This window comes from Theropithecus gelada, chromosome 1 (assembly GCF_003255815.1).
Source record: "Theropithecus gelada isolate Dixy chromosome 1, Tgel_1.0, whole genome shotgun sequence".
NCBI lineage: Eukaryota > Metazoa > Chordata > Mammalia > Primates > Cercopithecidae > Theropithecus > Theropithecus gelada.
In genome coordinates this window covers 47,148,987-47,162,747 of record NC_037668.1, presented here as the reverse complement: position 1 = coordinate 47,162,747, position 13,761 = coordinate 47,148,987, and the positions used below count along the sequence as shown (strand labels likewise).

General features: G+C 42.9%; 1 protein-coding gene and 1 pseudogene across 3 annotated transcripts in view; both read right to left on the bottom strand.

Annotated features, from left to right (window-relative positions):
* MINOS1 (mitochondrial inner membrane organizing system 1) overlaps positions 1-13,484 on the bottom strand; it is a 32,448-nt gene extending 18,964 nt beyond the window's left edge. For both annotated transcript variants that reach the window (XM_025385492.1, XM_025385485.1), the window contains exon 1: positions 13,360-13,484. In XM_025385492.1, coding sequence (XP_025241277.1) covers positions 13,360-13,423 — 64 coding nt within the window. In that variant the 5' untranslated portion in view covers positions 13,424-13,484. The remainder of the gene's footprint in view (positions 1-13,359) is intronic.
* On the bottom strand, positions 1,888-2,399 carry LOC112624644 (annotated as a pseudogene). The gene has a single exon (XR_003119451.1). The product of XR_003119451.1 is annotated as a 40S ribosomal protein S14 pseudogene (transcript).
* Positions 13,485-13,761: the final 277 nt, after the last annotated feature.

Sequence of the window (13,761 nt, the reverse complement as noted above, 5' to 3'; positions counted from 1 at the left end):
AAAAAAAAAAAAAAAAAAAAAAAAAAAACAAATAAAGCTGCTATGAACACTCATGTGTAAGTCTTTGTGTGGATACGTTTTCATTTCTCTTTGGTAAACATCTAGGAGTAGAATGGCTATATCATATGTTTAACTTTATAAGAAACGGTTAAACAGTCTTCCAAAGTGGTTCTACCATTTCCCATTCCCATGAACAGCGTATAAGAGTCTCAGTTGCTTCACAGCTTAATCAACACTTAGTATTGGCAGGTTTTAAAAATGTTAGCTACTTTAATGGGTGTGTAGGTATATCTCATGATTTTAATTTGCATTTCGCTAACAGCCACTGATGTTAAGTATCTTTTCATGTGCCTATCCACCACTGGTATAATTTTACCCATGTGTTGTTGTCTTCTTATGATTAAAGAAAATTTTTTTTTTAAATTAGCCTGATGTGGTAGCATGCACCTGTAGTCCTAGCTACTCAGGAGGCTGATGTGGGAGGATCATGAGTCCGGGAGGCTGAGGCTCCCGTGACTGTGCCACCGCACTCCAGCAAGGGTGACAGAGTGAGATCCCATCTCAAAAAAAAAAAAAAGAAAAAAAAAAGCTGGGAAAAGTGGCTCACATCTTAAATTGCAGAATTTTGGGAGGCTGGGGCAGGAGGATTGCTCGAGGCCAGAAGTAGTAGCCTGAGCAACATGTGAGACCCTGAGTCTGTGGGGGCCGGGGAACCTTAAAATTATGAGATCTTTATGAACTCTAAGCCCTTTATCAGACATGTGTATTACAAGTATATTCTCCCATTCTGTGGCTTGCCTTTTTGTTTTCTTTTTTTGTTTGTTTGTTTATTATACTTTAAGTTCTAGGGTACATGTGCACAACATGCAGGTTTGTTACATATGTATACATGTGCCATGTTGGTGTGCTGCACCCATTAACTCGTCATTTACATTAGGTATATCTCCTAATGCTATCCTTCCCCCTTCCCCCAACTCCACAACAGGCCCCAGTGTGTGATGTTCCCCTTCCTGTGTCCAAGTGTTCTCATTGTTCAATTCCCACCTATGAGTGAGAACATGCAGTGTTTGGTTTTTTGTCCTTGCGACAGTTTGCTGAGAATGATGGTTTCCAGCTTCATCCATGTCCCTAGAAAGGACATGAACTCATCGTTTCTTATGGCTGCATAGTATTCCATGGTGTATATGTGCCACATTTTCTTAATCCAGTCTGTCATTGATGGACGTTTGGGTTGGTTCCAAGTCTTTGCTACTGTGAATAGTGCCACAATAAATTGATAAAGGGCTAATATCCAGAATCTACAAAGAACTTAAACAAATTTACAAGAAAAAAACAAAACACCATCAACAAGCGGGCAAAGGATATGAACAGACGCTTCTCAAAAGAAGACATTTATGCAACCAACAGACACATGAAAAAATGTTCATCATCACTGGCCATCAGAGAAATGCAAATCAAACCCACAATGAGATACCATCTCATACCAGTTAGAATGACGATCATTAAAAAGTCAAAACAACAGGTGCTGGAGAGGATGTGGAGAAATAGGAACACTTTTACACTGTTGGTGGGACTGTAAACTAGTTCAACCATTGTGGAAAAAAGTGTGGTGATTCCTCAGGGATCTAGAACTAGAAATACCATTTGACCCAGCCATCCCATTACTGGGTATATAACCAAAGGATTATAAATCATGCTGCTGTAAAGACACATGCCTTTTTGCTTTCTTAATAGTGCGATTCAAAGAGCAAAAGTTTTTAATTTTTATCAAATCCAGTATATCAGTTTTCTTTGAAACTGCTTTTTGTATCCCCCAAAATCTTTTCTGACCCCAAGGTCACAAAGGATTTTCTCTTACAGGTTTTACTTTATTTTTTTTTTACATGAAGGCAATTTTATTAACAGAAAATATTTTGAGGAGTCTTGTTCAGACGGCGACCACGGCAACTCCCATTCCTGTGAGTGCTGTCAGAGGGGATGGGGGTGGCGTCCTCAATTCTCCTGATCTTCATACCAGAGCAGACAAGGGCTCTGAGGGCCAACTGGGCCCCAGGTCCAAGGGTCTTGGTCCTATTTCCTCCTGTGGCTCGGAGTTGGATGTGTAGGGCAATGATACCCAGCTCCTTGCACCTCTGGGCCACATCCTGGGTGGCCAATATAGCAAGGATTCATCTCGGTCTGCTTTCCCCTTCATCCCACCAGTCACATGGTGACGGTTTGTTTGCCAGAAAGATCCATGACATGGACAAAAGTGTCATTGAAGGATGCAAATATATGGCAGACACCAAATATATTCTCCCCTTCAGCCACCTGAGGTCTGAGGCTGATGACCTGTTCTTCCTTCTTTTCCTTCCCCTTTCGAGATGCCATTTCTGCACGTTGTCTCCAGACTCCACACTGGAAAGCTCTTATAGGTTTTACAGTTTTAGCTTTTATATTTAGGTCTACGATCCTTTTAAGCGAGGCTCATTTTTTTCTCTATATGGAAACCTAGTTGTTTTAGCATGGTTTGCTGAAAATATTTTCCTTTCTCCATTAAATTGCCTTGTCAAAAATGAATTGACCATTTATGTATGGGTCTATTTCTGGACTTTATCCTATTCTACTGATTTATATGTGCAGCTCTTCTCCACCACCACACTGTCTTGTAGCTTTACTGTAAGCCTTAAAATCAGCTAATACAAGAATCTCAACTTTGTTCTTTTTGAAAATTGGTTTGGCTATTTTGGATTGTTTACATTTTCAGAGATTTAAAAATCAGCTTCTCAATTTCTATAAACTTCTCTGAGCATTACTTTTCTTGCTGGAAAAACAGAGAGAATATAAACTTCCCAAGTTGCTGGGAAAGCAAAAAAGAGATAATAGTGTACCAAATATGATGGCATAATAGGCATTCGATTAATGTTAGCTTTCTCTTTCTCTCCCTCTCTTGGCCTTTAAATAAACAGGATCCAATCTAGCAATGCCCTAACATTTCACTAGTGGGTCAGTGGCCATAGGAAAAATATTACTACACCAAATGACTTTTATAAGTAAATATTTGTGTTTTTACTTGGATTCAATACCGAAATGCACTTGCCAAAGAAAGCAATTCAGCGTATTTACTAATAAACTGTTACAGGCCACATTTTAGGAAAGCACGAAACCACAGCCAGAACAAAAATTTAAGTATGTTTTCAAGTTCCATATAGCACCTAATTACATTATTCTGTAATACTAACAGAAAATACTTCTCTAGAAGGTCACAATGTTCCATTATTCATATGGCCGCCGCAAATGGAAAAAGTATTTTTGGTCACATTGTTTAAATATACATAAGACAAACAAAATGTGGCTACCCAATTCAACAATTAACATGTACTAATTTAAAACCCAAACCAATAAACAATCAAAAGCCTTTGAAGTATTTAAGTATAACCTAATTGATATCACTCCATGAAATAGAGAGGTATCAGTTTGCAAACACAGGCTACCAACAGGCAATTTTTGGTGAGCCACCAATGCTTTGTGGTAACCCACATCTATCAGATGAACTGATACTTAAAGAAAAACAATAATTTGCTTTCTTTTTCCATGACTATTCAATGGCCTCTTTTAGTATTTTTTTAAACATTAAAATGACTTCAAGCAATTTAACTATACTTGATTATTGAACAAATACATAAAATCTGCTGGTTAATTTTAAGGCAAGTCAGCTGCTAAGTCTTTTACTGTCCTACTTTCTTTTTTCTTTTCTTTTTTTTTTTTTTTTTTTGAGACAGAGCCTTCTTGCTCTGTCACCCAGGTTGGAGTGCAATGGCCTGATCTCGGCTCACTACAACCTCCCCTTCCCATGTTCAAGCAATTCTCCTGCCTCAGCCTCCTGTGCAGCTGGGATTACAGGCATGCGCTGCCACACCCAGTCAATTTTTGTATTTTTAGTAGAGATGGGGTTTCACCATATTGGCCAGGCTGGTCTCAAACTCCTGACCTCAGGTGACCCACCCTCCTCAGCCTCCCAAAGTGCTGGGATTACAGGTGTGAGCCACCGTGCCCAGCCCTGGCCATATACTTTCTTAACAAGGAAGAAGCAAGGCCAAATCCTTTCTTTTCATGAAGATGAATGCATGACAAACCAGTAACTTTCATCTCTGTTAACTGAGCTGCATATAGAGACCTATCTCAAGACACACTAGAAATTAAGAAACTACAAAATGTTATTCCCCTCTTTGCCTTTTCTATTTGTCAAAAGCATTACCATGCTCATTTATGTAGGCTTGGCACCACCTGACTCCTCCCACTCTTTAGCCTGCATTTCAAGTTCTGTAAATATAACCTCTGTACTAGCATCATTATATCTCTCTTTTCCACTCCTGCTGCTCCCATCTTAGTTCATGCTTCCCCTCATTTGATCAGCTCATCTTTGGCAAGATTTGCAATAATATACTAAGCTAGCTCCCTGCCCCCGCATCCTAGCACTCTCTGATTCATTCTCATCACTTCAGTGATCTTTCTGAAATCAGAAATTCAACCATGTCGCTTTTCAGCTTACCATTCAATGAATTTCTTCAAATGCTAAACACAGAATTGCCACACAACCAAGCAATTCCACTCCTAGGTATATATCCAAGAGAAATGAAAACATGTCCACATAAAAATTGGGGGGCTGAGCACTGTGGCATGCACCTGTAATCCAAGCTACTCAGGAGGCTGAGGCAGGAGGATCACTTGAGCCCAGGAATTTGAGACCAGCCTGGGCAACACAGACCCCATCTCAAAACAAAACAAAAACGTGTACACTTGATCACAGCAGCATTATTCATAAAATGTAAAAGTGTAAACGAACTAAATGTCCACCAACTGACAAATGGATAAAGAAAATGTAGTACAAATATACCACACAACATTATTCGGAAGCAAAAAAAGAGTGATGAACGGATAAATGCAACAGCAGGACGAGTACTGAAAACACTACCTAGGTGAAAGAAGCCGGATACAGAAGACTCCATATTATATCATTCTATTCATGTAAAATGTCCAGAATAGGAGATTCCAGAGACAGAAAGTAAATTGGTGGTTGCTTGGGGCTAAGGTAGCTGGTGAGAGTTTGGGAATAGGAGCAGCTGTGTCCAGTGTTTCTTTTGGGGGAAGCTTAAAATATTCTAAAATTAGATTGTGATAATTGCACAATTTGGTGAATAAACTAAAATTGTACACTTTAAATAGGAAAATTTGTGCCATGAAATATATCTCAACAAAATAGTTTTTAAAATCCCTGTAACTTCCTACACCCTTCCGCCTTTCCTGCCTCTTCTTTTGCCCTCCCTCCCCCCACATAAGTCCTCTAACCCCTAAAGGATAAAATCTCCTGCATTAGCATGTGATAGCTACAAGAATGGGGTTCACCTTCCTACCCTTGCAGCTGTAGCCCCTGTGATCTTAAAGGAGGGATTCTGCCACCGTGAGCTTCCATTGTAAAAATGGAGAAATACCTTACAAGGATATGAGATAACGATGTAAAACATAACATGCTTAGCACTGTGCCTGGCATGCGGTTAAGTGCTCAATAAGTGATGGTCATTCTCATCATTCCCAGAAGGAACCAAAGAATCCCTCTCCCCTGGGACACTTAGAAGGCTTGAAACACCTGGTCCACCTATTAAATGTCTGCATCTTTTCCAAAATGGGGGTCAAATATCCCTCGTCCCTTTCACATTCCTCAAGGTAGTAAGCTCCTCCAGGGTAGGGCCAGTGCCTATTCACCTGTGTGCCACCCCCTGCCAAGGGTTACTGCAATACCCGGTATTAAACTGTTTCAAGAAGTATACATTAATGATTACTATGACATATATAAACTAGAATATTGATTGTCAGACCCACAGTAGCCAAGACCCACAATAAGACCCACCTACGACCCACAATAGCCAAGATCAGGGTAAATGTGTTAATTATTTTAACTCTTTTACCTCCACTCTTCAGTAACAACCTCCAGTTTTTATTTATTTATTTGAGACCGAGTCTCGCTCTGTTGCCCAGGCTGGAGTGCAGTGGCTCCATCTTAGCTCACTGCAACCTCCAACTCCCAGGTTCCAGCGATTCTCATGCTTCAGCTTCTCGAGTAGCTGGGACTGCAGGTACGTACCACCACACCCAGCTAATTTTTTTGTACGTCTAGTAGAGACTGGGTTTCGCCATTGTTGGCCAGGCTGGTCTCAAACTCCTGGCCTCAAGCGATCCACCCATCACAGCCTCCCAAAGTGTTGAGACTACAGGCATGAGCCACCACACCCAGCCTCCAGTTAATATTTAGTTAAGTACAGGCAACGTCCTAACTGCTCTAGAGATTATCTCATTTTATCCTCACTTGCAACAACCCTCTGCAGCAAGTACTATCATTTTATAGATAAGAAAACTGAGGCTGAGAGGTATTTACTGGTACATTTATTTCAAATGAAAAAAAATGAGGAAAAGAAAAACAAAATGCCTGTGTCCGCCACTACAGTTCACTGAACTGAATACATTCTAAGGCTGTTTGAAAATGTCCGTGACTTGCCTTTTTCCTTGCTACTAAGATAACGGAAATCATTGTTGTGCTAGACACACCTGGCTTGCCAGGACAGCCTTCTCCAGGAAACTCTCCAGCTTTGGGCGACCTCTCCCTCCACCATGACATCTCCTCCCTGCCTTCATCCTAGCTAGCCCTTGATTCATTCTTATCAAAGATTTTTCTGAAATCAAAAATTCCAACCATGTCACTCTTCAGCTTACCATTCAATGAATTTCTTCAAACGCTAAAATAGAGTTGCCACACAACCTGACTTCCTTTAGAATAAACTAGAATTCTAGGCCAATACATGGATCAGTAAGACTAGATATTCCTTACTCTGGTCTCACACTGGAGCAAAACGAAGAGAAAAGGGACACAGCCAATTTTAAAGCTTTCCAAGTCACACTAAGGATTCCCAGGACCTCCGCATGAATCCAGGAAGTGCTGGAATCAGATTTTCCTCAAAGTGTCCTCTGGCAAATCCACAGTTTGAGGACTGGTCACTGTCACACGAGCAACATCAATTTGGTCAAGAGGTCCCTGGCCTGCCAGTGCAAGCCTTCGGCATTCAAGAAGAGTAAGTTGTAACAGAACTCTGAGGGCAATGAGAGTGCTTCTGCTTCTGTTTTGTGTTTGTATGTTTGAGACGGAGTTTCGCTCTTGTTGCCCAAGCTGGGATGCAATGGCAGGATCTTGGCTCACCGCAATCTCCGCCTCCCGGGTTCAAGCCATTCTCCTGCCTCAGCCTCCCAAGTAGCTGGGATTACAGGTGTGCACCACCACGCCCGGCTACTTTTTTGTATTTTTAGTAGACGGGGTTTCGCCATGTTGGCCAGGCTGGTCTCGAACTCCTGACCTCAGGTGATCTGCCCGCCTCGGCCTCCCAAAGTGCTCAGATTACAGGCGTGAGCCAGCGTGCCCGGCCTAGTGCTTCTATGACCCACACTTGCAGGACTCATAAATTCTCAAACCACAGGGAAGCAGCCCCTGGAAGTCTGACTTTTCTCATCTCCTAAAATCTTATTTTCCTTGGGAAATTGAAAACAGACATAACCTCCCATCCAGTCCAGGGTGACAAGCCCAAGCTGAGGACATCGGGTCTGTGGAGACCAGAACGATTTAAAGTCTCCTCTGTTGATCAGACACTATGCCTTCTAGTCTCACTAACAAGAAATGTGTGGCTGATTCATGCTCATGGGCACTAAGACAGATTATCCATACATACAAGGAAAATAAACAACACAGCCCTTGAACTGAGTGGATAAAGAAAGCCAGAGCATCTAATAAATCTGATAAAACTTAAAAATAAATCCATAAAATAAGCAAAACCCATTAATGACGCATTCACATAAAACTAACGGAACATGCCATTCATAAAATGTAATATTCTTCACTCCTTTTTAATTTCCTGCAATAAGGCTTTGGCACTACCCCTTAAACCAACATCATCCCTCTACTTGTTTAAATACAAAAGTGCTCTCTGGTTTATGTTTCTCAGTTGACTATTCCCAAATATTTTTAATACTACTTTATTATTAAGATCTACTGACAGTAATTTACATTCCCAGATGAAATTAAAAGTTGGTATAAGTCCCCAGAACACAAGGATACATGATCAAACATGTGAACGGGCAGAAATCTACTTTACTTGGAGTTTTTCAGTTAAATACTAATTCATTCAGTTAATAAACACACTCTAAGAAGCAAATACGGGCAGAGAACAATCTACACAATTCTCAGCAATACATGTCATTCATTTAACAATAATTATTGTATGCCTCCTCTAAACCAGGGGTTAAGGGATCAACAGTGAACGCAACAGCCTTCGGTTCTTATGAAGTTTACATTCCAGGGAGAAGGAACAATCAAGTAAAGAAGCCAACTACAAATTTCAAATGGTGAAACATGCTATTAAGAAAAATGATGTGATAAAGAATAAACAGAATACCTAGGAACTTCTTAAATGCTAACAGGGTTACTAAGGAAAAAAGACCTATCAATGTCAAACTTTATAGATGAACTAGGCAATGTATGTAGTGGCAGTGGCAGGAATAACAATAGCGGTCAAAAAGAAGTGTAAAAATGTGACAGGAATAAAGAAAAAGAAAGGAACAAGGGCTGAAAGAGTGGAAAAAAGAGAAGTGGATGTGTAACAAAACAAGTAAGGGCCCACTGTGCTCATCACTCAGACCTGCCTTCCACGAAGAGAGAGACACGGGTTTTAATTTTTGCTGTTGTTTTCGGATCCATGAGCTTAATTTATCAGTTCAAACCATACTAGAAATCACCTATTCTTCCACACTATTTGATACAAAACAAATAGAGGTTTTAAAACCCGAATAAACAGGTAAAATATAACTGCTTTTCTTCTTCTTCTTTTTTTTTTGAGAAAAGGTCTTGCTCTGTCACTGTCATCCGGGCTGGAGTGTAGTGGTGTGATCACAGCACACTGCAGCCTCAATCTCTAGGCTCAAGCCTCCCAAGTAGCTGGTACCACAGGTGTATGCCACCACACCCAGCTAATATATATATTTTTTGCAGCAATGAGGTCTAACTATGTTGCCCAGGCTGGTGTCGACCTCTTGGGCTCAAGTGATCCTCCCACCTCAGACTCCCAAAGTGCTGGGATTATAGGCATGAGCCACTGTGCCTGGCCTAGAATTGCTTTTCTTAAGACAGTAATGGGGGCAAGAGTGTTTATAAATAAATGTATCTCTTCCTACAGGACAAAATCATACGGTAAGTTTCTATTAAGATTCAAGCTTCAAGGAGAAAAGATCCTTGAAGAATACTTTTTTAAGCGACCACTCCCTAAAGTACAGGCTTAAGAAAGCTATTTAACTCAGCTATACAACACCTATGCTAAACACGAGTGATTACAATAGTCATCTTACAGCAAACTAGTGGGAAAATAACCCTGGTGAACCCTGGAAGCAAAACACTTTAGGTATAAGACAACCAAACAGAGAAGGACTCACAGAAGCTGCTGTGCATTCACCATGGCTTCCCTTCAGTCTGTACCAAGACAGAGTATGAAATTATCAAGATGGACCAGGTGTGGTGGCTCATGCCTGTAATCCCGGCACGTTGGGAGGCCAAGGTAGGTGGATTGTTTGGACCCTGAGTTCAAGACCAGCCTGGGCAACATGGTGAAACCTCATCTCTACAAAAAATACAAAAGTTAAACAGGTGTGGTGGTGCATACCCACAGTCCCAGCTACTCAGGAGGCTGAGGTGGGAGGATCGCCTGAGCTCTGGAGGTCGAGGCTGTGGTGAGCCGTGATTGCACCACAGCACTCCAGACTGGATGACACAATGAGACCTTGTCTCAAAAACAACAAAAACCCACAAAGAAATTATAAAGATGGAGCGGAAAGCCTGCATTGGCCTTTTCTTCCTGTCTGTATCTTCCACCAAACCTCTTACCTATATTACCACAGGCTGCCATTCCCTGAGTCTCTATCTCCATTTTGAAATACCAGAAAAGCAAGCAGCCAATGAGGTTTAAAGAGTTCCAGAACCTCACTACCCAGAGAAAACAGGAAGCAACACATTCACTGTAGAAGAGCGTCCACCTTCATCGTCTCAAAGACAACTCAGACTAAAGCCTCCCTTGCTGCTTCTCTCTTCTGCCGTCTCTCTCAGCCCGACAGGACAACTCCCTTAGGTCACAGATGGGAAAAAGTTTGAAATTTCTCAAATATGCCCATTTATTCCAGTCTAACAGGTCAGACTTTTATCACCTCACAATCACAGTACTGCTAGTTTCCTCTGCTCCAAATTCATTCTGCCAGAACAATCATACTAAAATTTCATTTACTAGGTTGGTGCAAAAGTAACTGCGGTCTTTGCCAATTTTTTTTTTAAATGGCAACCTAATATATTACATCAATTCCCTGTTGAGGGCAGTGAAATGTCTTATGCTTCTCTAGTTGCCTGCTGACTGACACATAGCTCAATAAATATTTGTTGCTCGAAACCATCCCATGATCACCCACCAGCCTATGCCTAGTGAGCCCTGGAAGCAATAGATTTTTAAGGCAGAGGTGTTGAATATGCAGAATGCATGTGAAAAAGTCAACAGTCAACTCAAACACCTCCAAGATAAAATGGAATATCTCTAAGACATTTCACAGTTCTGACTCCACCTAAACCAGCCTCTCTGCACTGAAATCAGGATGTCTGGGCTCTAACCCCAGCTTTGCCACTTCTGGCTATTTAACCTCTGTGTGCTTCAATTTACTCCTCATGAAAATCCAACTTGGCTTTTGTCAAGTTCTTCTTCCATCCTACCTGACTATTCAATCCCAAGCCATTCTACAAAGGTCAATAAGAGTCTTACTGAATGACCTCAGCCCATCCCTTCAGTCACTTAATATACAAACCTACAGCAAGAGTCTGAATCATTCATTTCAACTTATACCTGAGATCGTACATTACCTTGCCTCATTTAATTACTCCGCGTGTATATGACGCACTCCTACCAATGTTCCACGCGTGAGAGACAGAGTGACACTATTCACTGCCTCACGTGGTCTTGAGTAGCACAATAATATTAGTATCAACAACCACTGGCTGGGTACAGTGGCTCAAGTTTGTAATCCCAGCACTTTGGGAGGCTGAAGAGGCCAGATCACTTAAGCCCAGAAGTTTCACACCAGCCTGAGGAACACGGCAAAACACCGTCTCTACCAAAAAATACAAAAATAGCTGAGCATGGTGGCGCACACCTATAGTCCCAGCTACTTGGGAGGCTGAGGTGGGAGGATCACTTGAGCCCAAGGAGACGAAGGTTGCAGTGAGCCGAGATCCCACCACTGCACTCCAGCCTGGGTGACAGAGAGAGATCCTATTTCAAAAAATAAAAAAACAACTATTTTAAGTGTGGCGCATTGGCTCATGCCTGTAATCCTGGCATTTTGGGAGGCTGAGGCAGGAGGATCGCTTGAGCCCAGGAGTTAAGAGACCAACCTGGACAACATAGGGAGACCCTGTCTCTACACAAAAAGTCAGTTAATTAAAAATAAATAGAAATAAAACAAAATACATAAAAAAAAACTTTAAAACCCAGTTATTATGACTACCGTTTACTGTATACATAAAGCGCCAGGCACTGTGCTAAGTAGCTTATGTATTTTTCTGGCCTTTACTTTTCTTAATACTTTCAGGTAAATTTCTTTTTATCACCACTTCGTAGATGAGAAAGAGACTTTACCCAAAGCTACAAAATTAGTAAGGATGGGCGAGAAGAGCGAGAGTGGATAATTCAAACTCAGCTCTGTCTACCTCCAAAGCCCCATCTTCTTTTTCTTTTTTTTAAGATAAGGGTGTCACTTTGTTTCCCAGGCTGGTCTCCAACTTCCGATCTCAGGCAATCCTCCCAACTCGGCCTCGCAAAGTGCTGGGATTACAGGCCTGAACCACTTCGCCCAGCTCAAAGCCGTTTCTTAACTACATGACATTGCCTAGTAACTACTTTGGTCATTTCATATCTAGGTGTTAAGTGTTCTCTCTGAACTGCAAGCTGTTAACAGTAACAAAACAAAAGTGGCTGTTTAGTCGCTTCCAAAATGACCCATTCCTAAGTGATCCATATTCAAGCCTGTACACGAATTCACTAATTTAATCCTCCCAACGACTCTATGAGATAGTAATAATTATTACTGCCAATTTCCAAGTAGGAATCAGGCACAGAAAAGTTAAATAACTTGCGTCAAATCACTTGACTGTAAGTGCTGAATTCAGAGGTGAAATGTTAACTGATAAGCTGTTTCATTTATTGACTCACTCTCAACAACTTTTATGAAGCACTCTTTCAGGGGCTGGGGATGGGGCAGTGACTAAACCAGAAAACATCCCTGCTCTCATGGAGCTTACAATCTTATTCCTCAATGTTTTCATTCAAAGACACAATCCTAAATCCTCTTAAATACCCTAAGATTACCACACAAAAACATCACATTTGGGTAACAAAAATTAATACCAAAGAAGGAGCATGGGACTTGACCCCAGAAAACCTAGGTTAAATCCCTAATTTTGCCATTTGTTAGCTGTGACCGTGGGCAAATTCCTTCACCTGACTCCATTTCATAGCCTGTAAAAAGATTATTTCGCACAATGAAGACCATATACGCTCAATAAACGAGTTTCCTCTCTCCTCCCCGCCTTACAGTGACTTCATAATTTGTGCCGTCACTGAGCACGTGTTAAAGGACTACGCAGAGTCCCACTAAGGACTGAACGTGAACAACTTCTTACTTTTCAGCGCAGTTCTCTCCAGATCATCACCTCTCTGTCTCTTAAGTTCAGGCCCCAGACTACTCTGACTCAAACAAATCAGGTGGCAAGTCGGAAATGACAGCAACTCGCATCAGGACCTGGCGGTGTCTATGAAATGCTCCAGGTGACCTTCTGCAGAAGGCACTTCGATTTCCGCGGGGGAGCAGCGTGGCCTCCTAAGCCGGTACCCCGCCGCGTGCCGGGGGATGCACCACCCAGGAGGAGAACCCCGCGGCTCCGGCACGAGTGTGTGCCCCGACACTGGCTTCCACTCAAGAGCTCTGCGACTGTCCTGACACCTGCCAACCCCGACCACCTCCTCCGGTCTGCAACTCCACCCCGCACCCAGGCGGCTGCTCCGGCTCCTCGGGTCTGTGTGCGCCGCCCGAGTGACCGCCCGCCTGGGAACGGGCGGCTCGCCCTGGCCGGAGGGGCCGGAAAAGGCCGAGCGGCCTGACCTCCCGTGGGGCTTTCCTTCCTTCCTCCGGGGCAGCGCAGCCTGCAGCCAACAGCTCGGCTACCGGCCGGGCCCGCAGGGGCGAGAAGCCCCTTACCTATCTTCACGACCGCATCCGCCAGGCACCGGTCCCACTTCCTGCCGAGCTCCGACTCCGACATGTTCCCCACCCGCGCCTCCAGCTTTCCTCTCGGCCGGCCCCCGCGCTCCGACCCCTTCAAGTCTCGCGAGAGCTGGAAACAAGTCCTAGGTCACGAAGGCCGGCGCAGACGTTCCAGATATCGCGAGATGATCCGCTGCTTCCATCCCTTCCGGTTTTTTTCAGTTGGTCGTCAAGGTGACGAGTTGCCTGGAAGCTCGAGGTGACCCTGACCTTGGGGCTGCGCCTATGGGTTGCAAGGCTGACAGTTTCCTAGGCGTCACCCCGAGCCGTTTCCAGGCCTTTCCTCCGCACCAAAGTGCGACATTGGCCCTGGAAATCCCCCGGGCAAGAGAGGGC